The 27,566-nt window shown below is 48.4% G+C and overlaps 1 protein-coding gene across 1 annotated transcript in view; it reads right to left on the minus strand.

The window, feature by feature from the left end:
• Positions 1-16,030: 16,030 nt before the first annotated feature.
• Positions 16,031-27,566, minus strand: part of LOC134934732 (receptor-type tyrosine-protein phosphatase O-like) — a 122,977-nt gene continuing 111,441 nt past the window's right edge. The window contains exon 5 of the mRNA XM_063930097.1: positions 16,031-16,050. Within this exon, the coding sequence (XP_063786167.1) occupies positions 16,031-16,050 (20 nt within the window). The remainder of the gene's footprint in view (positions 16,051-27,566) is intronic.

The following is a 27,566-nucleotide window of genomic DNA, read 5'->3' on the forward strand; positions in this document are numbered from 1 at the left end:
CACCACCAGTTTTATTTATTATTTAATATAATCCGTTCTCTGCCTGAAAAAAAACGATACACAGTCACATACCATATCTGTGCTCAGCCTCAGTGTGCTGCATGATAATATCATCTATGTATATCTGACTGTGCTGAGTGCTCACTGCTCACACAGCTAAATTGTGGGGGAGACTGGGGTGCAGTTATAGCAGGAGTACAGTGCACACTTTTGCTGCCAGTGTGACTGACCAGTGACCACCAGTATATTGTCTGCCTGAACAAGTTAAACACTGCTGTGGTGTTTTTTTTTTTATTCTATAAACGCATTCTGCTGACAGTGTCCAGCAGGTCCGTCATTCATTATATTATATAAATATTTACCTGCAGTAGTGTTATATTTTTTTGTTCATCTCTATCATCTTTATCATCTCTATATTAGCAGACGCAGTACGGTAGTCCACGGCTGTGGCTACCTCTGTGTCGTCAGTGCTCGTCCATAATTGTATACCTACCTGTGGTGGGGTTTTTTTTTCTATCTTCTTCATACTAGTAGTTTAGGAGTCTGCTGACAGTGTCCAGCAGGTCCGTCATTATATTATATATACCTGCAGTAGTGATATATATATATTTTTTATATCATTATCATCTCTATACTAGCAGACGCAGTACGGTAGTCCACGGCTGTAGCTACCTCTGTGTCATCAGTGCTCGTCCATAATTGTATACCTACCTGTGGTGGGTTTTTTTTTTCTATCTTCTTCATACTAGTAGTTTAGGAGTCTGCTGACAGTGTCCAGCAGGTCCGTCATTATATTATATATACCTGCAGTAGTGATATATATATATTTTTTATATCATTATCATCTCTATACTAGCAGACGCAGTACGGTAGTCCACGGCTGTAGCTACCTCTGTGTCGTCAGTGCTCGTCCATAATTGTATACCTACCTGTGGTGGGGTTTTTTTTTCTATCTTCTTCATACTAGTAGTTTAGGAGTCTGCTGACAGTGTCCAGCAGGTCCGTCATTATATTATATATACCTGAAGTAGTGATATATATATATATTTTTTATATCATTATCATCTCTATACTAGCAGACGCAGTACGGTAGTCCACGGCTGTAGCTACCTCTGTGTCGTCAGTGCTCGTCCATAATTGTATACCTACCTGTGGTGGGGGTTTTTTTTCTATCTTCTTCATACTAGTAGTTTAGGAGTCTGCTGACAGTGTCCAGCAGGTCCGTCATTATATTATATATACCTGCAGTAGTGATATATATATATTTTTTATATCATTATCATCTCTATACTAGCAGACGCAGTACGGTAGTCCACGGCTGTAGCTACCTCTGTGTCGTCAGTGCTCGTCCATAATTGTATACCTACCTGTGGTGGGTTTTTTTTTCTATCTTCTTCATACTAGTAGTTTAGGAGTCTGCTGACAGTGTCCAGCAGGTCCGTCATTATATTATATATACCTGCAGTAGTGATATATATATATTTTTTATATCATTATCATCTCTATACTAGCAGACGCAGTACGGTAGTCCACGGCTGTAGCTACCTCTGTGTCGTCAGTGCTCGTCCATAATTGTATACCTACCTGTGGTGGGGTTTTTTTTTTCTATCTTCTTCATACTAGTAGTTTAGGAGTCTGCTGACAGTGTCCAGCAGGTCCGTCATTATATTATATATACCTGCAGTAGTGATATATATATATATTTTTTATATCATTATCATCTCTATACTAGCAGACGCAGTACGGTAGTCCACGGCTGTAGCTACCTCTGTGTCGTCAGTGCTCGTCCATAATTGTTTACCTACCTGTGGTGGGGGTTTTTTTTCTATCTTCTTCATACTAGTAGTTTAGGAGTCTGCTGACAGTGTCCAGCAGGTCCGTCATTATATTATATATACCTGCAGTAGTGATATATATATATTTTTTATATCATTATCATCTCTATACTAGCAGACGCAGTACGGTAGTCCATGGCTGTAGCTACCTCTGTGTCGTCAGTGCTTGTCCATAATTGTATACCTACCTGTGGTGGGGGTTTTTTTTCTATCTTCTTCATACTAGTAGTTTAGGAGTCTGCTGACAGTGTCCAGCAGGTCCGTCATTATATTATATATACCTGCAGTAGTGATATATATATTTTTTTTATATCATTATCATCTCTATACTAGCAGACGCAGTACGGTAGTCCACGGCTGTAGCTACCTCTGTGTCGTCAGTCACTCATCATCCATAAGTATACTAGTATCCATCCATCTCCATTGTTTACCTGAGGTGCCTTTTAGTTGTGCCTATTAAAATATGGAGAACAAAAATGTTGAGGTTCCAAAAATAGGGAATGATCAAGATCCACTTCCACCTCGTGCTGAAGCTGCTGCCACTAGTCATGGCCGAGACGATGAAATTCCATCAACGTCGTCTGCCAAGGCCGATGCCCAATGTCATAGTACAGAGCATGTAAAATCCAAAACACAAAATATCAGTAAAAAAAGGACTCAAAAATCTAAAATAAAATCGTCGGAGGAGAAGCGTAAACTTGCCAATATGCCATTTACCACACGGAGTGGCAAGGAACGGCTGAGGCCCTGGCCTATGTTCATGGCTAGTGGTTCAGCTTCACATGAGGATGGAAGCACTCAGCCTCTCGCTAGAAAAATGAAAAGACTTAAGCTGGCAAAAGCACAGCAAAGAACTGTGCGTTCTTCGAAATCACAAATCCACAAGGAGAGTCCAATTGTGTCGGTTGCGATGCCTGACCTTCCCAACACTGGACGTGAAGAGCATGCGCCTTCCACCATTTGCACGCCCCCTGCAAGTGCTGGAAGGAGCACCCGCAGTCCAGTTCCTGATAGTCAGATTGAAGATGTCAGTGTTGAAGTACACCAGGATGAGGAGGATATGGGTGTTGCTGGCGCTGGGGAGGAAATTGACAAGGAGGATTCTGATGGTGAGGTGGTTTGTTTAAGTCAGGCATCCGGGGAGACACCTGTTGTCCGTGGGAGGAATATGGCCATTGACATGCCTGGTGAAAATACCATAAAAATCAGCTCTTCGGTGTGGAAGTATTTCAACAGAAATGCGGACAACATTTGTCAAGCCGTGTGTTGCCTTTGTCAAGCTGTAATAAGTAGGAGTAAGGACATTAACCACCTCGGAACATCCTCCCTTATACGTCACCTGCAGCGCATTCATCATAAGTCAGTGACAAGTTCAAAAACTTTGGGCGACAGCGGAAGCAGTCCACTGACCAGTAAATCCCTTCCTCTTGTAACCAAGCTCACGCAAACCACCCCACCAACTCCCTCAGTGTCAATTTCCTCCTTCCCCAGGAATGCCAATAGTCCTGCAGGCCATGTCACTGGCAATTCTGACGAGTCCTCTCCTGCCTGGGATTCCTCCGATGCATCCTTGAGTGTAACGCCTACTGCTGCTGGCGCTGCTGTTGTTGCTGCTGGGAGTCGATGGTCATCCCAGAGGGGAAGTCGTAAGACCACTTTTACTACTTCCACCAAGCAATTGACTGTCCAACAGTCCTTTGCGAGGAAGATGAAATATCACAGCAGTCATCCTGCTGCAAAGCGGATAACTGAGGCCTTGGCATCCTGGGCGGTGAGAAACGTGGTTCCGGTATCCATCATTACTGCAGAGCCAACTATAGACTTGTTTGAGGTACTGTGTCCCCGGTACCAAATACCATCTAGATTCCATTTCTGTAGGCAGGCGATACCGAAAATGTACACAGACCTCAGAAAAAGACTCACCAGTGTCCTAAAAAATGCAGTTGTACCCAATGTCCACTTAACCACGGACATGTGGACAAGTGGAGCAGGGCAGACTCAGGACTATATGACTGTGACAGCCCACTGGGTAGATGTATTGACTCCCGCCGCAAGAACAGCAGCGGCGGCACCAGTAGCAGCATCTCGCAAACGCCAACTCATTCCTAGGCAGGCTACGCTTTGTATCACCGCTTTCCAGAATACGCACACAGCTGAAAACCTCTTACGGCAACTGAGGAAGATCATCGCAGAATGGCTTACCCCAATTGGACTCTCCTGTGGATTTGTGGCATCGGACAACGCCAGCAATATTGTGTGTGTGGAATATGGGCAAATTCCAGCACGTCCCATGTTTTGCACATACCTTGAATTTGGTGGTGCATAATTTTTTTAAAAACGAGAGGTGCGTGCAAGAGATGCTGTCGGTGGCCCGAAGAATTGCGGGACACTTTCGGCGTACAGGCACCACGTACAGAAGACTGGAGCAACACCAAAAACGCCTGAACCTGCCCTGCCATCATCTGAAGCAAGAAGTGGTAACGAGGTGGAATTCAACCCTCTATATGCTTCAGAGGTTGGAGGAGCAGCAAAAGGCCATTCAAGCCTATACAACTGACCACGATATAGGAGGTGGAATGCACCTGTCTCAAGCACAGTGGAGAATGATTTCAACGTTGTGCAAGGTTCTGCAACCTTTTGAACTTGCCACACGTGAAGTCAGTTCAGACACTGCCAGCCTGAGTCAGGTCATTCCCCTCATCAGGCTTTTGCAGAAGAAGCTGGAGACATTGAAGGAGGAGCTAACACTGAGCGATTCCGCTAGGCATGTGGGACTTGTGGATGGAGCCCTTAATTCGCTTAACAAGGATTCATGGGTGGTCAATCTGTTGAAATCAGAGCACTACATTTTGGCCACCGTGCTCGATCCTAGATTTAAAACCTACGTTGTATCTCTCTTTCCGGCAGACACAAGTCTGCAGGGGTTCAAAGAACTGCTGGTGAGAAAATTGTCAAGTCAAGCGGAACGCGACCTGTCAACATCTCCTCCTTCACATTCTCCCGCAACTGGGGGTGCGAGGAAAAGGCTCAGAATTTCGAGCCCACCCGCTGGCGGTGATGCAGGGCAGTCTGGAGCGACTGCTGATGCTGACATCTGGTCCGGACTGAAGGACCTGACAACGATTACGGACATGTCGTCTACTGTCACTGCATATGATTCTCTCACCATTGAAAGAATGGTGGAGGATTATATGAGTGACCGCATCCAAGTAGGCACGTCAGACAGTCCGTACGTATACTGGCAGGAAAAAGAGGCCATTTGGAGGCCCTTGCACAAACTGGCTTTATTCTACCTAAGTTGCCCTCCCACAAGTGTGTACTCCGAAAGAGTGTTTAGTGCCGCCGCTCACCTTGTCAGCAATCGGCGAACGAGGTTACTTCCAGAAAATGTGGAGAAGATGATGTTCATTAAAATGAATTATAATCAATTCCTCCATGGAGACATTCACCAGCAGCAATTGCCTCCACAAAGTACACAGGGAGCTGTGATGGTGGATTCCAGTGGGGACGAATTGATAATCTGTGAGGAGGGGGATGTACACGGTGATGAATTGGAGGATGATGATGAGGTGGACATCTTGCCTCTGTAGAGCCAGTTTGTGCAAGGAGAGATTAATTGCTTCTTTTTTGGTGGGGGTCCAAACCAACCCGTCATTTCAGTCACAGTCGTGTGGCAGACCCTGTCACTGAAATGATGGGTTGGTTAAAGTGTGCATGTCCTGTTTATACAACATAAGGGTGGGTGGGAGGGCCCAAGGACAATTCCATCTTGCACCTCTTTTTTCTTTCATTTTTCTTTGCGTCATGTGCTGTTTGGGGAGTGTTTTTTGGAAGGGCCATCCTGCGTGACACTGCAGTGCCACTCCTAGATGGGCCAGGTGTTTGTGTCGGCCACTAGGGTCGCTTATCTTAGTCACACAGCTACCTCATTGCGCCTCTTTTTTTTTTTCTTCTTTGCGTCATGTGCTGTTTGGGGAGTGTTTTTTGGAAGGGCCATCCTGCGTGACACTGCAGTGCCACTCCTAGATGGGCCAGGTGTTTGTGTCGGCCACTAGGGTCACTTATCTTAGTCACACAGCTACCTCATTGCGCCTCTTTTTTTTCTTCTTTGCGTCATGTGCTGTTTGGGGAGTATTTTTTGGAAGGGCCATCCGGCCTGACACTGCAGTGCCACTCCTAGATGGGCCAGGTGTTTGTGTCGGCCACTAGGGTCGCTTAGCTTACTCACACAGCTACCTCATTGCGCCTCTTTTTTTCTTTGCGTCATGTGCTGTTTGGGGAGTGTTTTTTGGAAGGGCCATCCTGCGTGACACTGCAGTGCCACTCCTAGATGGGCCAGGTGTTTGTGTCAGCCACTTGGGTCGCTGAGCTTAGTCATCCAGCGACCTCAGTGCAAATTTTAGGACTAAAAATAATATTGTGAGGTGTGAGGTGTTCAGAATAGACTGAAAATGAGTGGAAATTATGGTTATTGAGGTTAATAATACTTTGGGATCAAAATGACCCCCAAATTCTATGATTTAAGCTGTTTTTTAGGGTTTTTTGAAAAAAACACCCGAATCCAAAACACACCCGAATCCGACAAAAAAAATTCGGTGAGGTTTTGCCAAAACGCTTTCGAACCCAAAACACGGCCACGGAACCGAACCCAAAACCAAAACACAAAACTCGAAAAATTTCCGGTGCACATCTCTAATTTTATTCCCATAGTATTATTAACCTCAATAACAATCATTTTCACTCATTTCCAGTCTATTCTGAACACCTCACACCTCACAATATTATTTTTAGTCCTAAAATTTGCACCGAGGTCGCTGTATGACTAAGCTAAGTGACCCAAGAGGGCGGACAAACACCTGGCCCATCTAGGAGTGGCACTGCAGTGGCAGACAGGAGGGCAGATATAAAAAATAGGCCCCAAACAGCACATGATGCAAAGAAGAAAAAGAGGTACAAGATGGAATTGTCCTTGGGCCCTCCCACCCACCCTTATGTTGTATAAACAGGACATGCACACTTTAACAAACCCATCATTTCAGCGACAGGGTCTGCCACACAACTGTGGCTGAAATGACTGGTTGGTTTGGGTCCCCACCAAAAAAGAAGCAATCAATCTCTCCTTGCACAAACTGGCTCTACAGAGGCAAGATGTCCACCTCATCCTCATCCTCCGATTCCTCACCCCTTTCACTGTGTACATCCTCCTCCTCACAGAGTATTGATTCGTCCCCACTGGAATCCACCATTTCAGGTCCCTGTGTACTTTCTGGAGGCAATTGCTGGTGAATGTCTCCACGGAGGAATTGATTATAATTCATTTTGATGAACATCATCTTCTCCACATTTTCTGGAAGTAACCTCCTACTCCGATCGCTGACAAGGGTACCGGCTGCACTAAACACTCTTTCGGAGTACACACTGGAGGGGGGGCAACTTAGGTAAAATAAAGCCAGTTTGTGCAAGGGAATCCAAATTGCCCCTTTTTTCCTGCCAGTATACATACGGACTGTCTGACATGCCTACTTGTATGCTGTCACTCATATAATCCTCCACCATTCTTTCAATGGTGACAGAATCATATGCAGTGACAGTAGACGACATGTCAGTAATCGTTGGCAGGTCCTTCAGTCCGGACCAGATGTCAGCACTCGCTCCTGACTGCCCTGCATCACCGCCAGCGGGTGGGCTAGGAAATCTTATCCTTTTCCTCGCATCCCCAGTGGCGGGAGAAATTGAAGGAGGAGCTGTTGATGGGTCACATTCCGCTTGAGTTGACAATTTACTTACCAGCAGGTCTTTGCACCTTTGCACACTTCTGTCTGCCGGAAAGAGTGATACAACGTTGGCTAGGATCGAGCATGGTAGCCAAAATGTAGTGCTCTGATTTCAACAGATTGACCACCCTCGAATCCTGGCAAAGCGAATGAAGGGCTCCATCCACAAGTCCCACTTACTTTGTGGAATCGCTCCGTCTTAGCACCTCCTTCAAATTCTCCAGCTGCTTCTGCAAATGCCTGATGAGGGGAATGACATGACTCAAGCTGGCAGTGTCTGAACTGACTTCACGTCTGGCAAGTTCAAAGGGTTGGAGAATCTTGCACAAGACGGAAATCATTCTCCACTGCGCATGAGTCAGGTGCACTCCCCCTCCTTTGCCTATATTGTAGGCGGATGTATAGGCTTGAATGGCCTTTTACTGAAGCATATAGAGGGTTGAATTCCACCTCATTACCACCTCTTGCTTCAGCTGATGGCGGGGCAGGTTCAGGTGTGTTTGCTGGCGCTCTAGTCTATGGCACACGGTGGCTGAATGCCGAAAGTGGGCCGCAATTTTTCGGGCCACCGACAGCATCTCCTGCAAGCCCCTGTCATTTTTCTAAAAATTCTGCACCACCAAATTAATTGTACGTGCAAAACATGGGACGTGCTGGAATTTGCCCACATGTAATGCACGCACAATATTGGTGGTGTTGTCCGATATCACAAATCCCCAGGAGAGCCCAATTGGGGTAAGCCAATCTGCGATGATGTTCCTCAGTTTCCGTTAGAGGTTGTCAGCTGTGTGCCTCTTATGTAAAGCGGTGATACAAAGCATAGCCTGCCTAGGAACGAGTTGGCGCTTGCGAGATGCTGCTACTGGTGCCACTGCTGTTGTTGCTGCAGAAGGCCATACATCTACCCAGTGGGCTGTCACAGTCATATAGTCCTTAGTCTACCCTGTTCCACTTGTCCACATGTCCGTGTTTAAGTGGACAGTGGGTACAGCTGCATTTTGTAGGACACTTGGTACACTTTTTCTGACGTCTCTGTACATTCTCGGTATCGCCTGCCTAGAGAAGTGGAACATAACATAGATGGGATTTGATACCGGGGACACAATACCTCAAACAATTCTCTAAGTCCCACTGCACTAATGGCAGATAGCAGATGCAAGTCTAACACCAACATAGTTGTCAAGGCCTCAGTTATCCGCTTTGCAACAGGATGACTGCTGTGATATTTCATCTTCCTCACAAAGGACTGTTGGACAGTCAATTGCTTACTGGAAGTAGTACAAGTGGTCTTCCGACTTCCCCTCTGGGATGACGATTGACTCCCAGCAGCAACAATAGCAGCGGCAGCAACAGCAGGCGTACCACTCAGGGATCCTCCGGAGGAATCCCGGTTAGGAGAGAACTCCTCAGTCTTGCCAGTGACATGGCCTGCAGGACTACTGACATTCCAGACTGAGGAGGAAGCTGACGTTGAGGGAGTTGGTGATGTGGCTTGCAGGAGCTTGGGTACAGGAGGTAGAAGGGATTTAGTGGTCAGTGGACTGCTTACGCTCTTACCCAAAGTTTCACAACTTCACACTGACTTCTGATTAATGCGCTGCAGGTGACGTATAAGGGAGGATATTCCGAGGTGGTTAACATCCTTACCCCTACTTATTACAGCTTGACAGAGGCAACACACGGCTTGACCGTTGTCCGCATTTGTGGAGAAATAATTCCACAACGAAGAGGTGGATTTTTGGTAGTTTGCCCAGGCATCACAATGGGCTTCTTCATCCCACAGACATCAGGTGTCTCCCCCGGTGCCTGATTTAAACAAACTATATCACCATCAGAATTCTCATCGTCAACTTCCTCCTCAGTGCCAGCAACACCCATATCCTCATCCTGGTGTACTTCAACACTGACATCTTCAATTTGAATATTAGAAACTGGACTGTGGGTGTTCCTTCTAGCACTTGCAGAGGGCGTGCAAATGGAAGAAGGAGCCACCTCTTCCCGTCCAGTGTTGGGAAGGTCAGGCATCGCAACCGCCGACACACTTGGACTCTCCTTGGGGATTTGTGATACCATCTTAGAATGCACAGTTCTTTGCTGTGCTTTTTCCAGCTTAACTCTTATAATTTTTTCTAGCGGGAGGATGAGGGCTTCCATCGTCATATGAAGCTGAACCACTAGTCTTGAACATAGGCCAGGGCCTCAGCCGTTCCTTGCCACTTCGTGTCGTAAATGGCATATTGGCAAATTTACGTTTCTCCTCAGACGATTTACATTTCTTTTCTTGGGTCTTTTTACTGAACTTTGGCTTTTTGGATTTTACATGCCCTCTACTATCACATTGGGCATCGGCCTTGGCAGACGACGTTGATGGCATTTCATTGTCTATGTCATGACTAGTGGCAGCAGCTTCAGCACTAGGAGGAAGTGGTTCTTGATCTTTCCCTATTTTATCCTCCAAATTTTTGTTCTCCATTATTTTTCTGGAGTTATATAACACAATATACGGTACAGGAGGGCGTACCTCTCCACCACACAGGGCAAACCCCTGTGAAAATTATTTGGATTAAATATTAATAACCCCTTTATTTGGAGTAAATAATACACAGCACAGGACAGCAGCACTGAACTTATATGGCAGCACCACTGGACTGGACTTATACGGCAGCACCACTGGACTGGATTTATACGGAATTATATGGATTTATACAGAATTATATCGACTTATACGGAATTATATGGACTTATATGGCAGGATCACTGGAATTATACGGCAGGATCACTGGATTTATATGCCAGTTCCACTGTAATTATATGGCAGGATCACTGGAATTATACGGCAGGATCACTGCAATTATATGGCAGGATTACTGGAATTATACCGCAGAATCACTGGATTTATACGGCAGCATAGCTGGACATATATGGCAGTATCAATGGATATATACGGCAGGATCACCGGAATTATACGGCAGGATCACTGGCCTTATACGGCAGGATCACTGGAATTATATGGCAGGATTAAATAAAAATCCAGGCGCAGACTGTCAATGGGGACCTCCTATGTACAGTTTCTCCACTATTCCGAATACACTGCAGCCTCAAAAAGGAGATCACTGATTCTCCAAAAAAGTTTCCCAGGTACACAAAGTAATTGAAGCGCTGTGTAGTCAGAATATCTATTTTAAGAATTTATTATCACATACAAACAATTATACATACAACATAAAATAATTTTTTATTATACACACGGCCGGTGCTAAAATTAATAAAAAACCAAGTAACCTCGGTATCAATTCATAATACACAATCCTACGCTCTTGGTATCCACTACCATCAAATCATCTCAGCTACCAAGTAATGCTCATAGAGCAATCAATAAGTAATTCATAAACCACTGAAATATATATTAGTAATTGATTAATATGTGTCCTTAATAATACTGATGGAATATTGATGAAATAAATCAGCAATTGATTAGTCAGAGTCTTTAGTGAATTAATTAGTAATCAACAACTATTTTCAATCAGAGCTCTGTCCATAGCTGTTAGTAAGATTTTATCACATGCAAAACTGGTTGCTTTAAACACGGCTGATGAAATATTGATGAAATAAATCAGCAATTGATTAGTATACGTCTTTAGTGAATTGATTAGTGATCAGCAACTATTTTCAGTCAGGACTCTGTCCACAGCTGTTAGTAAGATTTTATCACATGCAAAACTGGTTGCTTTAAACACGGCTCCATCCACAGCTGTTAGTAGAATTATACATGCATTGCTGGATGTTTAGTTGTTGAAGTAGCCAGTAATATCAATGCTAAGATTTGCAATAATATATTAAGATCACAGTTGATACTTCTCCTATGTCCTGAAGTTTGTTATGCAAACAAGACACCTATAACTGAGCATACCGCCATTTAGCATCAGGAGAAGTTCACTTTAATCCGGGCATTAACACCTCTGTCGGCTTACTGTTTAGTTGTCTCCCCCATGCACCTGCAGCCGGTGCTGGATAAGCTTCCTTCTCGGGGTTCTGCCGCACCAGAGGTCCGCTCGTTTAATGTCCCGTTTGAGTGTGATCAGGTACCGGATCCGTGCGAAATCAATCTCAACGCGTTTCCCCGCCTTTAGGATCGGCGGCTTCCTCAGGAGTAGTATATGGCAGGATCACTGGACTTGTACGCCAGTACCGCTGGACATATACGGCAGGATCACTGGACTTGTACGGCAGTACCGCTGGATATATATGGCAGTATCAATGGACATATACGGCAGGATCACTGGAATTATACAGCAGGATCACTGGCCTTATATGGCAGGATCACTGGACTTATACACCAGTACCGCTGGACATATACGGCAGGATCACTAGACTTGTACGGCAGTACCACTGGACAAATATGGCAGTATCAATGGACATATACGGCAGGATCACTGGACTTATACGCCAGTGTAACGGGGTGAACCACACTGCAGTGTCTGCTGCTGTGCAGGTGTAATCCTACTGCTTACCTATGGTCTCACCTTCTCACTGTAGGATGCCGAAGTTATGATGGACCAGACCCTCTAGACCAGGGGTTCTCAAACTCGGTCCTCAGGACCCCACACAGTGCATGTTTTGCAGGTAACCCAGCAAGTGCACAGGTGTATTAATTACTCACAGACATTTTAAAAGGTCCACAGGTGGAGCTAATTATTTCACTTGTGATTCTGTGAGGAGACCTGCAAAACATGCACCGTGTGGGGTCCTGAGGACCGAGTTTGAGAACCTGTGCTCTAGACAAACCCAGGCGCAGATACCTCCTCCCAATAGCAGTCGTCAGTCAGTCTAGGAAGGAGAGTGAGCTGATAGGGAGTATCGACCCTTTTCCTCATGGGAAGGGGATACGTCAGGGGTAGCGGCGACCAGTTGGGTGAAAGGTCATCACTGGCTAGAAGCCTCAGCTACCCAATTTTCATACACTCGCACTCACACGCGTAGTGTGATGATGGGGTTCTCACATCCATGAGCAAACCCCTTAGACCGGTGCATGGGGGGGAACAAACAGACACAGAGCAATACTCACTTCTAGCTTACTGGTCACCTTGATTGTAGCGGATCTCTGCCTCTGTGGATGATAGAAGAGCAGCCTAACTGCAGGCTTATCTAACGGCTAACATCTAACTTCTGCCTAACTTCACCTGCTGAACAATACAACAAATACAACTGAGACTCTACTGTTTCTAGCTCTAACTGACAGAGATCACATCAACAATACAATGAATCAGATTAAATAATACCCCGACGCGATGACATCACCCCGTATATCCGGCTTTGATCACAGGTCAACAGACACGGTGGGCGTTCTACCCTTCATGCGAGTGTGAATAGGGTCCTGTGTGGACAGCCGTCCACTTCAGGTGAACGGGAAGTTGAGGCGTGTGGAACGGGTCCGTTACTCCACAGCCCCTCCAATCCCCTGTAGTGTGCACAGTGTGGGAACCAGCCGGTCCCTCACTCCCAGCAAGACTCAGTTCCCCAGCAACCTGCCTCACAGCCCACTGCCTGTGGAGCCTTGTTTGGGCCATGCCTTGTACACTGCAACCCTTGTTATCCTGTATCTCCAAATAGTTATTACACTCATTCAATCTGGAATTGTACCTGTGGAAATTCAGGCTTAAGCCTGAATGCGGGCACAGGCCGGAGGCCTGGTTGGGGCACAGGCTGGAGGCCTGGTTGGGGCACAGGCTGGAGGCCTGGTTGGGGCACAGGCCGGAGGCCTGGATGAGGCACAGGCTGGAGGCCTGACTATAGTGTCACAGGCCGGAGGGGCCTGACTACTCCCACAGGCCTAGTGCCTGAACCCTGGTGCTCTAGGGAGGATTAAATGAAGGTGATAGTGGCCCAGGGCCGTCTACCTGTCTCGGTGGGATAGGCTGCAGCGGGGACCTTCATCAGCTCTGTTGCTTCCCACAAGCTGCAGCACTCTCCGCCGGACCTCCACTGCTGGGCTTCTTCCTCAGCTTCTTCCGCCGCCGCTTCTCCTTCTAGCTTCTTCCTCCGCTTCTTCTTCTTCTCCGCCGCCGCCTCTCCTTCTAGCTTCTTCCTCCTCTTCTTCTTCTTCTCCGCCGCCGCTTCTCCTTCTAGCTTCTTCCTTCGCTTCTTCCGCCGCCGCTTCTCCTTCTAGCTTCTTCCTCCTCTTCTTCTTCTTCTTCCGCCGCCGCTTCTCCTTCTAGCTTCTTCCTCCTCTTCTTCTTCTTCTCCGCCGCCGTCGCCGCCGCTGCTTCTTCTTGCTTCTTGTTCTGGAGCTCTTCTTGTTTCAGCGCCCGGCGCCCGACTGAGCTCTCCCGCTCCGCAGCATCTCTTACATGATGCTGGGAAAGGGCGGAGCTATGCAGCGGCCTTTCCCTATTGGCTTGGCGCACCATTCAAATCACCGCAATCTGGTTGGAGGGACCTGAAATGCTAACAGATGCAAGTCCCTCTATGCCGGAAGCCCGCCACCTTGCTGAAGCCCGCCGCGAGACACCGTCCGCCAGAGGGGAACGGGAGTAAGTACCCTTCACACCAGTACCACTGGAATTATACGGCAGGATCACTGGATTTATACGGCAGTACCACTGGATTTACTGTATACGGCACGATCGCTGCAATTATATGGCAGGATCACTGGATTTATATGGCAGTACCGCTGGACAAATACAGCAGTATCAATGGACATATATACGGCAGGATCACTGGACTTATACGGCAGGATCACTGGACATATACGGCAGGATCACTGGACATATACGGCAGGATCACTGGACATATATACGGCAGGATCACTGGACATATACGGCAGGATCACTGGACATATACGGCAGGATCACTGGACATACAGTATACGGCAGAATCACTGGACATATATACGTCAGGATCACTGGACATATACGGCAGTACCACTGGAATTATACAGCAGGATCATTGGACTTATAGGCCAGTACCACTGGAATTATACGTCAGGATCACTGGATTTATATGGCAGTAACGCTGGAATTATACGTCAGGATCACTGGACTTATACAGCAGTACCACTGGACATATACAGCAGCACAGGGACACCACCACTGGACTGATGCAGGACAACACAGTACCACTGCACTGGACTTATACAGCAGCACTGGACATATGGCAGCAGAGGACACAAGCACTGCACTGGACTTATACAGCAGCACTGGACATATGGCAGCAGAGGACACAAGCACTGTGACTGGACTGATGCAGCACAAGACACGGACACTGAGGACACTGAGAGGACTGAGACACGTCCTCTCTCTACACTGTCCAATGCCGGAGTGAAAATGGCGGCAACGCTCGGCCTTTTATGGAATCAAAACCCAGCGAAAATCCGACAGCGGGATGATGTTCTGGTTTCCGAGTCAGGCAGGAAAACCCGAGCCTGACTCAGATCCGGGCTCGGATGGTGAAGTCCGGTAGGGTTCGGTTCTCTGAGAACCGAACCCGCTCATCTCTAGTAACAACAGACAGACACAGAGGTAGGACGGCCCTGCACAATCACAACCATAGAGAGGTGGAGGAGGACTTGCTGTGTAGTGACTGGGGAGACTATTGTAACAACCATAGAGTGGTGGAGGAGGAGGTATTGCTGTGTAGTGACTAGGGAGACTACTGTCACAACCATAGAGAGGTGGAGGAGGAGGTGTTGCTGTGTAGTGACTGGAGAGACTACTGTCACAACCATAGAGAGTTGGAGGAGGAGGTGTTGCTGTGTAGTGACTGGGGAGACTATTGTAACAACCATAGAGAGGTGGAGGAGGAGGTGTTGCTGCGTAGTGACTGGGGAGACTGTTGTAACAACCATAGAGAGGTGGAGGAGGAGGTGTTGCTGTGTAGTGACTGGGGAGACTATTGTAACAACCATAGAGAGGTGGAGGAGGAGGAGGTGTTGCTGTGTAGTGACTGGGGAGACTATTGTAACAACCATAGAGAGGGCCTACCGACTCTCAGACCCTTTTTCAACCTATTTAAAAAAAATGTGACAACATTTTTGCCAAATACAATTGTCTGTGTGTCTAGTTGTAGGATAAGTTGGAATTAGTGTAAGTGTAAGACATTATTGTAATGAATAAATTCCGGAACCGATAGCCAGCGTATATACAGTATATACATAACGTGCCCTCCCCTGGCCAGATTGTATGATTCACAGAACATGTGAGTGATTGACAGGTTGCAGGCCTTTGGGAGCAGCACCGATGATCACTGCTAAAGACGGAGACATGTGTGTCTAAGTGGGTGGAAGAGGTACAGTATCGCAGGTGTTCCGTAGCTTTGTGACAGACCTTTTCCCTAAAGTGCTCGCCCCCATACCTAGCTCAGAGAGGTAAGATAGATTGATACGCAACAGGAATGTATAGACCGCAATTCCAACAGGATTTCTTTCTATTGAGCCGCAAAGAACTCTAGATTAAAGAGGATGGTTAGTTGTTAAACAATCACAAGAATAAGACGACATTAAAAAAGATTAGTAAATCACAGTTGACCATAGCTTACAATTCGCTGGAACATTTAGTAATAGGACAATCGATCGAATGACAGACATATGCATAGTCCAATAACAGAACAATAATGAAGGTGATAAGGAGTGTGATGAAAAATATGGGAGGTCATTCCGAGTCGTTCGCTCGGAAAATTTCTTCGCATCGCAGCGTTTTTCCGCTTAGTGCGCATGCGCAATGTCCGCACTGCGACTGCGCCAAGTAAATTTGCTATGAAGTTTGGATTTTTACTCATGGCTTTTTCTTCGCTCAGGCGATCGTAGTGTGATTGACAGGAAATGGGTGTTACTGGGCGGAAACAGGCCGTTTTATGGGCGTGTGGGAAAAAACGCTACCGTTTCCGGAAAAAACGCAGGAGTGGCCGGAGAAACGGAGGAGTGTCTGGGCGAACGCTGGGTGTGTTTGTGACGTCAAACCAGGAACGACAAGCACTGAACTGATTGCAGATGCCGAGTAAGTCTGGAGCTACTCAGAAACTGCTACGAGGTGTGTAATCGCAATATTGCGAATACATCGTTCGCAATTTTAAGATGCTAAGATTCACTCCCAGTAGGCGGCGGCTTAGCGTGTGCAATACTGCTAAAATCGCCTTGCGAGCGAACAACTCGGAATGAGGGCCATGATTCTCAATGACAGTTTCTATATTCCTAACTTTCCCTAATAATGATGTTTTAATCTTCACAAGCAAATTACATTGGAGCTCTCTTTGGAACCTGAAGTGCCACAGTTTTGCAATGGAGTGGTGTACGGCACTGGTATAGAAGATTGATCCTGGGTTCTAATAGAAATGTCACTGTGAGTCAGTTATGCAAAAAGTATGTGGATAGCGGAGGTATCCTAAGGTTCCTTAGATAAATTGACTCAGTCTTTCCTTCTCAAATAACTCAATACTCCTTGGGTAAATAACTCAGTCTTTTGACTCCTTAAATCGGCTAAATGTCTCTCAGACTTTTCTTAGAAAGTGTGTCTCTGTCCTGTAACTGTGGTGTCTCTGTCCTGTAACTGCGGTGTCTCTGTCCTGTAACTGTGGTGTCTCTGTCCTGTAACTGTGGTGTCTCTGTCCTGTAACTGTGGTGTCTCTGTCCTGTAACTGCGGTGTCTCTGTCCTGTAACTGCGGTGTCTCTGTCCTGTAACTGCGGTGTCTCTGTCCTGTAACTGTGGTGTCTCTGTCCTGTAACTGTGGTGTCTCTGTCCTGTAACTGTGGTGTCTCTGCTCTGTCCTGTAACTGTGGTGTCTCTGTCCTGTAACTGTGGTGTCTCTGTCCTGTAACTGCGGTGTCTCTGTCCTGTAACTGTGGTGTCTCTGTCCTGTAACTGCGGTGTCTCTGTCCTGTAACTGCGGTGTCTCTGTCCTGTAACTGTGGTGTCTCTGTCCTGTAACTGTGGTGTCTCTGTCCTGTAACTGTGGTGTCTCTGTCCTGTAACTGCGGTGTCTCTGTCCTGTAACTGCGGTGTCTCTGTCCTGTAACTGCGGTGTCTCTGTCCTGTAACTGTGGTGTCTCTGTCCTGTAACTGTGGTGTCTCTGTCCTGTAACTGTGGTGTCTCTATCCTGTAACTGTGGTGTCTCTGTCCTGTAACTGTGGTGTCTCTGTCCTGTAACTGTGGTGTCTCTGTCCTTTAACTGCGGTGTCTCTGCTCTGTCCTGTAACTGTGGTTTCTCTGTCCTGTAACTGTGGTGTCTCTGTCCTGTAACTGTGGTGTCTCTGTCCTGTAACTGTGGTGTCTCTGTCCTGTAACTGCGGTGTCTCTGTCCTGTAACTGCGGTGTCTCTGTCCTGTAACTGCGGTGTCTCTGTCCTGTAACTGTGGTGTCTCTGTCCTGTAACTGTGGTGTCTCTGTCCTGTAACTGTGGTGTCTCTGTCCTGTAACTGTGGTGTCTCTGTCCTGTAACTGCGGTGTCTCTGTCCTGTAACTGTGGTGTCTCTGTCCTGTAACTGCGGTGTCTCTGCTCTGTCCTGTAACTGTGGTGTCTCTGTCCTGTAACTGTGGTGTCTCTGTCCTGTAACTGTGGTGTCTCTGTCCTGTAACTGCGGTGTCTCTGTCCTGTAACTGCGGTGTCTCTGTCCTGTAACTGCGGTGTCTCTGTCCTGTAACTGTGGTGTCTCTGTCCTGTAACTGTGGTGTCTCTGTCCTGTAACTGTGGTGTCTCTGTCCTGTAACTGTGGTGTCTCTGCTCTGTCCTGTAACTGTGGTGTCTCTGTCCTGTAACTGTGGTGTCTCTGTCCTGTAACTGTGGTGTCTCTGTCCTGTAACTGTGGTGTCTCTGTCCTGTAACTGCGGTGTCTCTGCTCTGTCCTGTAACTGTGGTGTCTCTGTCCTGTAACTGTGGTGTCTCTGTCCTGTAACTGTGGTGTCTCTGTCCTGTAACTGTGGTGTCTCTGTCCTGTAACTGTGGTGTCTCTGTCCTGTAACTGTGGTGTCTCTGCTCTGTCCTGTAACTGTGGTGTCTCTGTCCTGTAACTGTGGTGTCTCTGTCCTGTAACTGTGGTGTCTCTGTCCTGTAACTGCGGTGTCTCTGCTCTGTCCTGTAACTGTGGTGTCTCTGTCCTGTAACTGTGGTGTCTCTGTCCTGTAACTGTGGTGTCTCTGTCCTGTAACTGCGGTGTCTCTGTCCTGTAACTGCGGTGTCTCTGTCCTGTAACTGTGGTGTCTCTGTCCTGTAACTGTGGTGTCTCTGTCCTGTAACTGTGGTGTCTCTGCTCTGTCCTGTAACTGTGGTGTCTCTGTCCTGTAACTGTGGTGTCTCTGTCCTGTAACTGTGGTGTCTCTGTCCTGTAACTGTGGTGTCTCTGCTCTGTCCTGTAACTGTGGTGTCTCTGTCCTGTAACTGCGGTGTCTCTGTCCTGTAACTGTGGTGTCTCTGTCCTGTAACTGCGGTGTCTCTGTCCTGTAACTGCGGTGTCTCTGTCCTGTAACTGTGGTGTCTCTGTCCTGTAACTGCGGTGTCTCTGTCCTGTAACTGTGGTGTCTCTGTCCTGTAACTGTGGTGTCTCTGTCCTGTAACTGCGGTGTCGTGGTGTCTCTGTCCTGTAACTGTGGTGTCTCTGTCTCTGTCCTGTAACTGCAGTGTCTCTGTCCTGTAACTGCGGTGTCTCTGTCCTGTAACTGTGGTGTCTCTGTCCTGTAACTGTGGTGTCTCTGTCCTGTAACTGTGGTGTCTCTGTCCTGTAACTGCGGTGTCTCTGTCCTGTAACTGCGGTGTCTCTGTCCTGTAACTGCGGTGTCTCTGTCCTGTAACTGTGTTGTCTCTGTCCTGTAACTGTGGTGTCTCTGTCCTGTAACTGTGGTGTCTCTGCTCTGTCCTGTAACTGTGGTGTCTCTGTCCTGTAACTGTGGTGTCTCTGTCCTGTAACTGTGGTGTCTCTGTCCTGTAACTGCGGTGTCTCTGTCCTGTAACTGCGGTGTCTCTGTCCTGTAACTGCGGTGTCTCTGTCCTGTAACTGCGGTGTCTCTGTCCTGTAACTGCGGTGTCTCTGTCCTGTAACTGTGGTGTCTCTGTCCTGTAACTGTGGTGTCTCTGTCCTGTAACTGTGGTGTCTCTGTCCTGTAACTCAGGTGTCTCTGTCCTGTAACTGTGGTGTCTCTGTCCTGTAACTGCGGTGTCTCTGCTCTGTCCTGTAACTGTGGTGTCTCTGTCCTGTAACTGTGGTGTCTCTGTCCTGTAACTGTGGTGTCTCTGCTCTGTCCTGTAACTGTGGTGTCTCTGTCCTGTAACTGTGGTGTCTCTGTCCTGTAACTGCGGTGTCTCTGTCCTGTAACTGTGGTGTCTCTGTCCTGTAACTGCGGTGTCTCTGTCCTGTAACTGTGGTGTCTCTGTCCTGTAACTGTGGTGTCTCTGTCCTGTAACTGTGGTGTCTCTGTCCTGTAACTGTGGTGTCTCTGCTCTGTCCTGTAACTGTGGTGTCTCTGTCCTGTAACTGCGGTGTCTCTGTCCTGTAACTGTGGTGTCTCTGTCCTGTAACTGTGGTATCTCTGTCCTGTAACTGTGGTGTCTCTGCTCTGTCCTGTAACTGTGGTGTCTCTGTCCTGTAACTGTGGTGTCTCTGTCCTGTAACTGCGGTGTCTCTGTCCTGTAACTGCGGTGTCGTGGTGTCTCTGTCCTGTAACTGAGGTGTCTCTGTCCTGTAACTGCGGTGTCTCTGTCCTGTAACTGCGGTGTCTCTGTCCTGTAACTGCGGTGTCTCTGTCCTGTAACTGCGGTGTCTCTGTCCTGTAACTGTGGTGTCTCTGTCCTGTAACTGTGGTGTCTCTGTCCTGTAACTGCAGTGTCTCTGTCCTGTAACTGCGGTGTCTCTGTCCTGTAACTGCGGTGTCTCTGTCCTGTAACTGTGGTGTCTCTGTCCTGTAACTGTGGTGTCTCTGCTCTGTCCTGTAACTGTGGTGTCTCTGTCCTGTAACTGTGGTGTCTCTGTCCTGTAACTGTGGTGTCTCTGTCCTGTAACTGTGGTGTCTCTGTCCTGTAACTGCGGTGTCTCTGTCCTGTAACTGCGGTGTCTCTGTCCTGTAACTGCGGTGTCTCTGTCCTGTAACTGTGGTGTCTCTGTCCTGTAACTGTGGTGTCTCTGTCCTGTAACTGTGGTGTCTCTGTCCTGTAACTCAGGTGTCTCTGTCCTGTAACTGTGGTGTCTCTGTCCTGTAACTGCGGTGTCTCTGCTCTGTCCTGTAACTGTGGTGTCTCTGTCCTGTAACTGTGGTGTCTCTGTCCTGTAACTGTGGTGTCTCTGCTCTGTCCTGTAACTGTGGTGTCTCTGTCCTGTAACTGTGGTGTCTCTGTCCTGTAACTGCGGTGTCTCTGTCCTGTAACTGTGGTGTCTCTGTCCTGTAACTGCGGTGTCTCTGTCCTGTAACTGTGGTGTCTCTGTCCTGTAACTGTGGTGTCTCTGTCCTGTAACTGTGGTGTCTCTGTCCTGTAACTGTGGTGTCTCTGTCCTGTAACTGCGGTGTCTCTGTCCTGTAACTGTGGTGTCTCTGTCCTGTAACTGCGGTGTCTCTGCTCTGTCCTGTAACTGTGGTGTCTCTGTCCTGTAACTGTGGTGTCTCTGTCCTGTAACTGTGGTGTCTCTGTCCTGTAACTGCGGTGTCTCTGCTCTGTCCTGTAACTGTGGTGTCTCTGTCCTGTAACTGTGGTGTCTCTGTCCTGTAACTGTGGTGTCTCTGTCCTGTAACTGCGGTGTCTCTGTCCTGTAACTGCGGTGTCTCTGTCCTGTAACTGTGGTGTCTCTGTCCTGTAACTGCGGTGTCTCTGTCCTGTAACTGTGGTGTCTCTGTCCTGTAACTGTGGTGTCTCTGTCCTGTAACTGCGGTGTCGTGGTGTCTCTGTCCTGTAACTGTGGTGTCTCTGTCTCTGTCCTGTAACTGCGGTGTCTCTGTCCTGTAACTGCGGTGTCTCTGTCCTGTAACTGTGGTGTCTCTGTCCTGTAACTGTGGTGTCTCTGTCCTGTAACTGTGGTGTCTCTGTCCTGTAACTGCGGTGTCTCTGTCCTGTAACTGCGGTGTCTCTGTCCTGTAACTGCGGTGTCTCTGTCCTGTAACTGTGTTGTCTCTGTCCTGTAACTGTGGTGTCTCTGTCCTGTAACTGTGGTGTCTCTGCTCTGTCCTGTAACTGTGGTGTCTCTGTCCTGTAACTGTGGTGTCTCTGTCCTGTAACTGTGGTGTCTCTGTCCTGTAACTGCGGTGTCTCTGTCCTGTAACTGCGGTGTCTCTGTCCTGTAACTGCGGTGTCTCTGTCCTGTAACTGCGGTGTCTCTGTCCTGTAACTGTGGTGTCTCTGTCCTGTAACTGTGGTGTCTCTGTCCTGTAACTGTGGTGTCTCTGTCCTGTAACTGTGGTGTCTCTGTCCTGTAACTCAGGTGTCTCTGTCCTGTAACTGTGGTGTCTCTGTCCTGTAACTGCGGTGTCTCTGCTCTGTCCTGTAACTGTGGTGTCTCTGTCCTGTAACTGTGGTGTCTCTGTCCTGTAACTGTGGTGTCTCTGCTCTGTCCTGTAACTGTGGTGTCTCTGTCCTGTAACTGTGGTGTCTCTGTCCTGTAACTGCGGTGTCTCTGTCCTGTAACTGTGGTGTCTCTGTCCTGTAACTGCGGTGTCTCTGTCCTGTAACTGTGGTGTCTCTGTCCTGTAACTGTGGTGTCTCTGTCCTGTAACTGTGGTGTCTCTGTCCTGTAACTGTGGTGTCTCTGCTCTGTCCTGTAACTGCGGTGTCTCTGTCCTGTAACTGTGGTGTCTCTGTCCTGTAACTGTGGTATCTCTGTCCTGTAACTGTGGTGTCTCTGCTCTGTCCTGTAACTGTGGTGTCTCTGTCCTGTAACTGTGGTGTCTCTGTCCTGTAACTGCGGTGTCTCTGTCCTGTAACTGCGGTGTCGTGGTGTCTCTGTCCTGTAACTGAGGTGTCTCTGTCCTGTAACTGCGGTGTCTCTGTCCTGTAACTGCGGTGTCTCTGTCCTGTAACTGCGGTGTCTCTGTCCTGTAACTGCGGTGTCTCTGTCCTGTAACTGTGGTGTCTCTGTCCTGTAACTGTGGTGTCTCTGTCCTGTAACTGCAGTGTCTCTGTCCTGTAACTGCGGTGTCTCTGTCCTGTAACTGCGGTGTCTCTGTCCTGTAACTGTGGTGTCTCTGTCCTGTAACTGTGGTGTCTCTGTCCTGTAACTGTGGTGTCTCTGCTCTGTCCTGTAACTGTGGTGTCTCTGTCCTGTAACTGTGGTGTCTCTGTCCTGTAACTGTGGTGTCTCTGTCCTGTAACTGTGGTGTCTCTGTCCTGTAACTGTGGTGTCTCTGTCCTGTAACTGCGGTGTCTCTGTCCTGTAACTGCGGTGTCTCTGTCCTGTAACTGCGGTGTCTCTGTCCTGTAACTGTGGTGTCTCTGTCCTGTAACTGTGGTGTCTCTGTCCTGTAACTGTGGTGTCTCTGTCCTGTAACTCAGGTGTCTCTGTCCTGTAACTGTGGTGTCTCTGTCCTGTAACTGCGGTGTCTCTGCTCTGTCCTGTAACTGTGGTGTCTCTGTCCTGTAACTGTGGTGTCTCTGTCCTGTAACTGTGGTGTCTCTGCTCTGTCCTGTAACTGTGGTGTCTCTGTCCTGTAACTGTGGTGTCTCTGTCCTGTAACTGCGGTGTCTCTGTCCTGTAACTGTGGTGTCTCTGTCCTGTAACTGCGGTGTCTCTGTCCTGTAACTGTGGTGTCTCTGTCCTGTAACTGTGGTGTCTCTGTCCTGTAACTGTGGTGTCTCTGTCCTGTAACTGCGGTGTCTCTGTCCTGTAACTGTGGTGTCTCTGTCCTGTAACTGCGGTGTCTCTGCTCTGTCCTGTAACTGTGGTGTCTCTGTCCTGTAACTGTGGTGTCTCTGTCCTGTAACTGTGGTGTCTCTGTCCTGTAACTGCGGTGTCTCTGCTCTGTCCTGTAACTGTGGTGTCTCTGTCCTGTAACTGTGGTGTCTCTGTCCTGTAACTGTGGTGTCTCTGTCCTGTAACTGCGGTGTCTCTGTCCTGTAACTGCGGTGTCTCTGTCCTGTAACTGTGGTGTCTCTGTCCTGTAACTGTGGTGTCTCTGTCCTGTAACTGTGGTGTCTCTGCTCTGTCCTGTAACTGTGGTGTCTCTGTCCTGTAACTGTGGTGTCTCTGTCCTCTAACTGTGGTGTCTCTGTCCTGTAACTGCGGTGTCTCTGCTCTGTCCTGTAACTGTGGTGTCTCTGTCCTGTAACTGTGGTGTCTCTGTCCTGTAACTGTGGTGTCTCTGTCCTGTAACTGCGGTGTCTCTGTCCTGTAACTGTGGTGTCTCTGTCCTGTAACTGTGGTGTCTCTGTCCTGTAACTGTGGTGTCTCTGCTCTGTCCTGTAACTGTGGTGTCTCTGTCCTGTAACTGTGGTGTCTCTGTCCTGTAACTGTGGTGTCTCTGTCCTGTAACTGTGGTGTCTCTGCTCTGTCCTGTAACTGTGGTGTCTCTGTCCTGTAACTGCGGTGTCTCTGTCCTGTAACTGTGGTGTCTCTGTCCTGTAACTGCGGTGTCTCTGTCCTGTAACTGCGGTGTCTCTGTCCTGTAACTGCGGTGTCTCTGTCCTGTAACTGTGGTGTCTCTGTCCTGTAACTGTGGTGTCTCTGTCCTGTAACTGTGGTGTCTCTGTCCTGTAACTGCGGTGTCTCTGTCCTGTAACTGCGGTGTCTCTGTCCTGTAACTGTGGTGTCTCTGTCCTGTAACTGCGGTGTCTCTGTCCTGTAACTGCGGTGTCTCTGTCCTGTAACTGTGGTGTCTCTGTCCTGTAACTGTGGTGTCTCTGTCCTGTAACTGTGGTGTCTCTGCTCTGTCCTGTAACTGTGGTGTCTCTGTCCTGTAACTGTGGTGTCTCTGTCCTGTAACTGTGGTGTCTCTGTCCTGTAACTGAGGTGTCTCTGTCCTGTAACTGTGGTGTCTCTGTCCTGTAACTGTGGTGTCTCTGTCCTGTAACTGCGGTGTCTCTGTCCTGTAACTGCGGTGTCTCTGTCCTGTAACTGTGGTGTCTCTGTCCTGTAACTGTGGTGTCTCTGTCCTGTAACTGTGGTGTCTCTGTCCTGTAACTGTGGTGTCTCTGTCCTGTAACTCAGGTGTCTCTGTCCTGTAACTGTGGTGTCTCTGTCCTGTAACTGCGGTGTCTCTGCTCTGTCCTGTAACTGTGGTGTCTCTGTCCTGTAACTGTGGTGTCTCTGTCCTGTATCTGTGGTGTCTCTGCTCTGTCCTGTAACTGTGGTGTCTCTGTCCTGTAACTGTGGTGTCTCTGTCCTGTAACTGCGGTGTCTCTGTCCTGTAACTGTGGTGTCTCTGTCCTGTAACTGCGGTGTCTCTGTCCTGTAACTGTGGTGTCTCTGTCCTGTAACTGCGGTGTCTCTGTCCTGTAACTGTGGTGTCTCTGTCCTGTAACTGTGGTGTCTCTGTCCTGTAACTGTGGTGTCTCTGTCCTGTAACTGTGGTGTCTCTGTCCTGTAACTGTGGTGTCTCTGTCCTGTAACTGTGGTGTCTCTGTCCTGTAACTGTGGTGTCTCTGTCCTGTAACTGTGGTGTCTCTGCTCTGTCCTGTAACTGTGGTGTCTCTGTCCTGTAACTGCGGTGTCTCTGTCCTGTAACTGTGGTGTCTCTGTCCTGTAACTGTGGTATCTCTGTCCTGTAACTGTGGTGTCTCTGCTCTGTCCTGTAACTGTGGTGTCTCTGTCCTGTAACTGTGGTGTCTCTGTCCTGTAACTGCGGTGTCTCTGTCCTGTAACTGCGGTGTCGTGGTGTCTCTGTCCTGTAACTGTGGTGTCTCTGTCCTGTAACTGCGGTGTCTCTGTCCTGTAACTGCGGTGTCTCTGTCCTGTAACTGTGGTGTCTCTGTCCTGTAACTGCGGTGTCTCTGTCCTGTAACTGCGGTGTCGTGGTGTCTCTGTCCTGTAACTGTGGTGTCTCTGTCCTGTAACTGTGGTGTCTCTGTCCTGTAACTGTGGTGTGTCTGTCCTGTAACTGTGGTGTCTCTGCTCTGTCCTGTAACTGTGGTGTCTCTGTCCTGTAACTGTGGTGTCTCTGTCCTGTAACTGCGGTGTCTCTGTCCTGTAACTGTGGTGTCTCTGTCCTGTAACTGCGGTGTCTCTGTCCTGTAACTGTGGTGTCTCTGTCCTGTAACTGTGGTGTCTCTGTCCTGTAACTGTGGTGTCTCTGTCCTGTAACTGTGGTGTCTCTGTCCTGTAACTGCGGTGTCTCTGTCCTGTAACTGTGGTGTCTCTGTCCTGTAACTGCGGTGTCTCTGCTCTGTCCTGTAACTGCGGTGTCTCTGTCCTGTAACTGTGGTGTCTCTGTCCTGTAACTGTGGTGTCTCTGTCCTGTAACTGTGGTGTCTCTGTCCTGTAACTGTGGTGTCTCTGTCCTGTAACTGCGGTGTCTCTGCTCTGTCCTGTAACTGTGGTGTCTCTGTCCTGTAACTGTGGTGTCTCTGTCCTGTAACTGTGGTGTCTCTGTCCTGTAACTGCGGTGTCTCTGTCCTGTAACTGCGGTGTCTCTGTCCTGTAACTGTGGTGTCTCTGTCCTGTAACTGTGGTGTCTCTGTCCTGTAACTGTGGTGTCTCTCTCCTGTAACTGTGGTGTCTCTGCTCTGTCCTGTAACTGTGGTGTCTCTGTCCTGTAACTGTGGTGTCTCTGTCCTGTAACTGTGGTGTCTCTATCCTGTAACTGTGGTGTCTCTGTCCTGTAACTGTGGTGTCTCTGTCCTGTAACTGTGGTGTCTCTGTCCTTTAACTGCGGTGTCTCTGCTCTGTCCTGTAACTGTGGTGTCTCTGTCCTGTAACTGCGGTGTCTCTGTCCTGTAACTGTGGTGTCTCTGTCCTGTAACTGTGGTGTCTCTGTCCTGTAACTGTGGTGTCTCTGTCCTGTAACTGTGGTGTCTCTGCTCTGTCCTGTAACTGTGGTGTCTCTGTCCTGTAACTGCGGTGTCTCTGTCCTGTAACTGTGGTGTCTCTGTCCTGTAACTGTGGTGTCTCTGTCCTGTAACTGTGGTGTCTCTGCTCTGTCCTGTAACTGTGGTGTCTCTGTCCTGTAACTGTGGTGTCTCTGTCCTGTAACTGCGGTGTCTCTGTCCTGTAACTGCGGTGTCGTGGTGTCTCTGTCCTGTAACTGTGGTGTCTCTGTCCTGTAACTGCGGTGTCTCTGTCCTGTAACTGCGGTGTCTCTGTCCTGTAACTGCGGTGTCTCTGTCCTGTAACTGTGGTGTCTCTGTCCTGTAACTGTGGTGTCTCTGTCCTGTAACTGCGGTGTCTCTGTCCTGTAACTGCGGTGTCTCTGTCCTGTAACTGTGGTGTCTCTGTCCTGTAACTGTGGTGTCTCTGTCCTGTAACTGTGGTGTCTCTGTCCTGTAACTGTGGTGTCTCTGTCCTGTAACTGTGGTGTCTCTGTCCTGTAACTGCGGTGTCTCTGTCCTGTAACTGCGGTGTCTCTGTCCTGTAACTGCGGTGTCTCTGTCCTGTAACTGCGGTGTCTCTGTCCTGTAACTGCGGTGTCTCTGTCCTGTAACTGTGGTGTCTCTGTCCTGTAACTGCGGTGTCTCTGTCCGGTGTCTCTGTCCTGTAACTGCGGTGTCTCTGTCCTGTAACTGCGGTGTCTCTGTCCTGTAACTGCGGTGTCTCTGTCCTGTAACTGTGGTGTCTCTGTCCTGTAACTGTGGTGTCTCTGTCCTGTAACTGTGGTGTCTCTGTCCTGTAACTGTGGTGTCTCTGTCCTGTAACTGCGGTGTCTCTGTCCTGTAACTGTGGTGTCTCTGTCCTGTAACTGTGGTGTCTCTGTCCTGTAACTGTGGTATCTCTGTCCTGTAACTGTGGTGTCTCTGTCCTGTAACTGCGGTGTCTCTGTCCTGTAACTGTGGTGTCTCTGTCCTGTAACTGTGGTGTCTCTGTCCTGTAACTGCGGTGTCTCTGTCCTGTAACTGCGGTGTCTCTG

The sequence above is a fragment of the Pseudophryne corroboree genome, chromosome 6 (genome assembly GCF_028390025.1).
Source record: "Pseudophryne corroboree isolate aPseCor3 chromosome 6, aPseCor3.hap2, whole genome shotgun sequence".
Taxonomy (NCBI): domain Eukaryota; kingdom Metazoa; phylum Chordata; class Amphibia; order Anura; family Myobatrachidae; genus Pseudophryne; species Pseudophryne corroboree.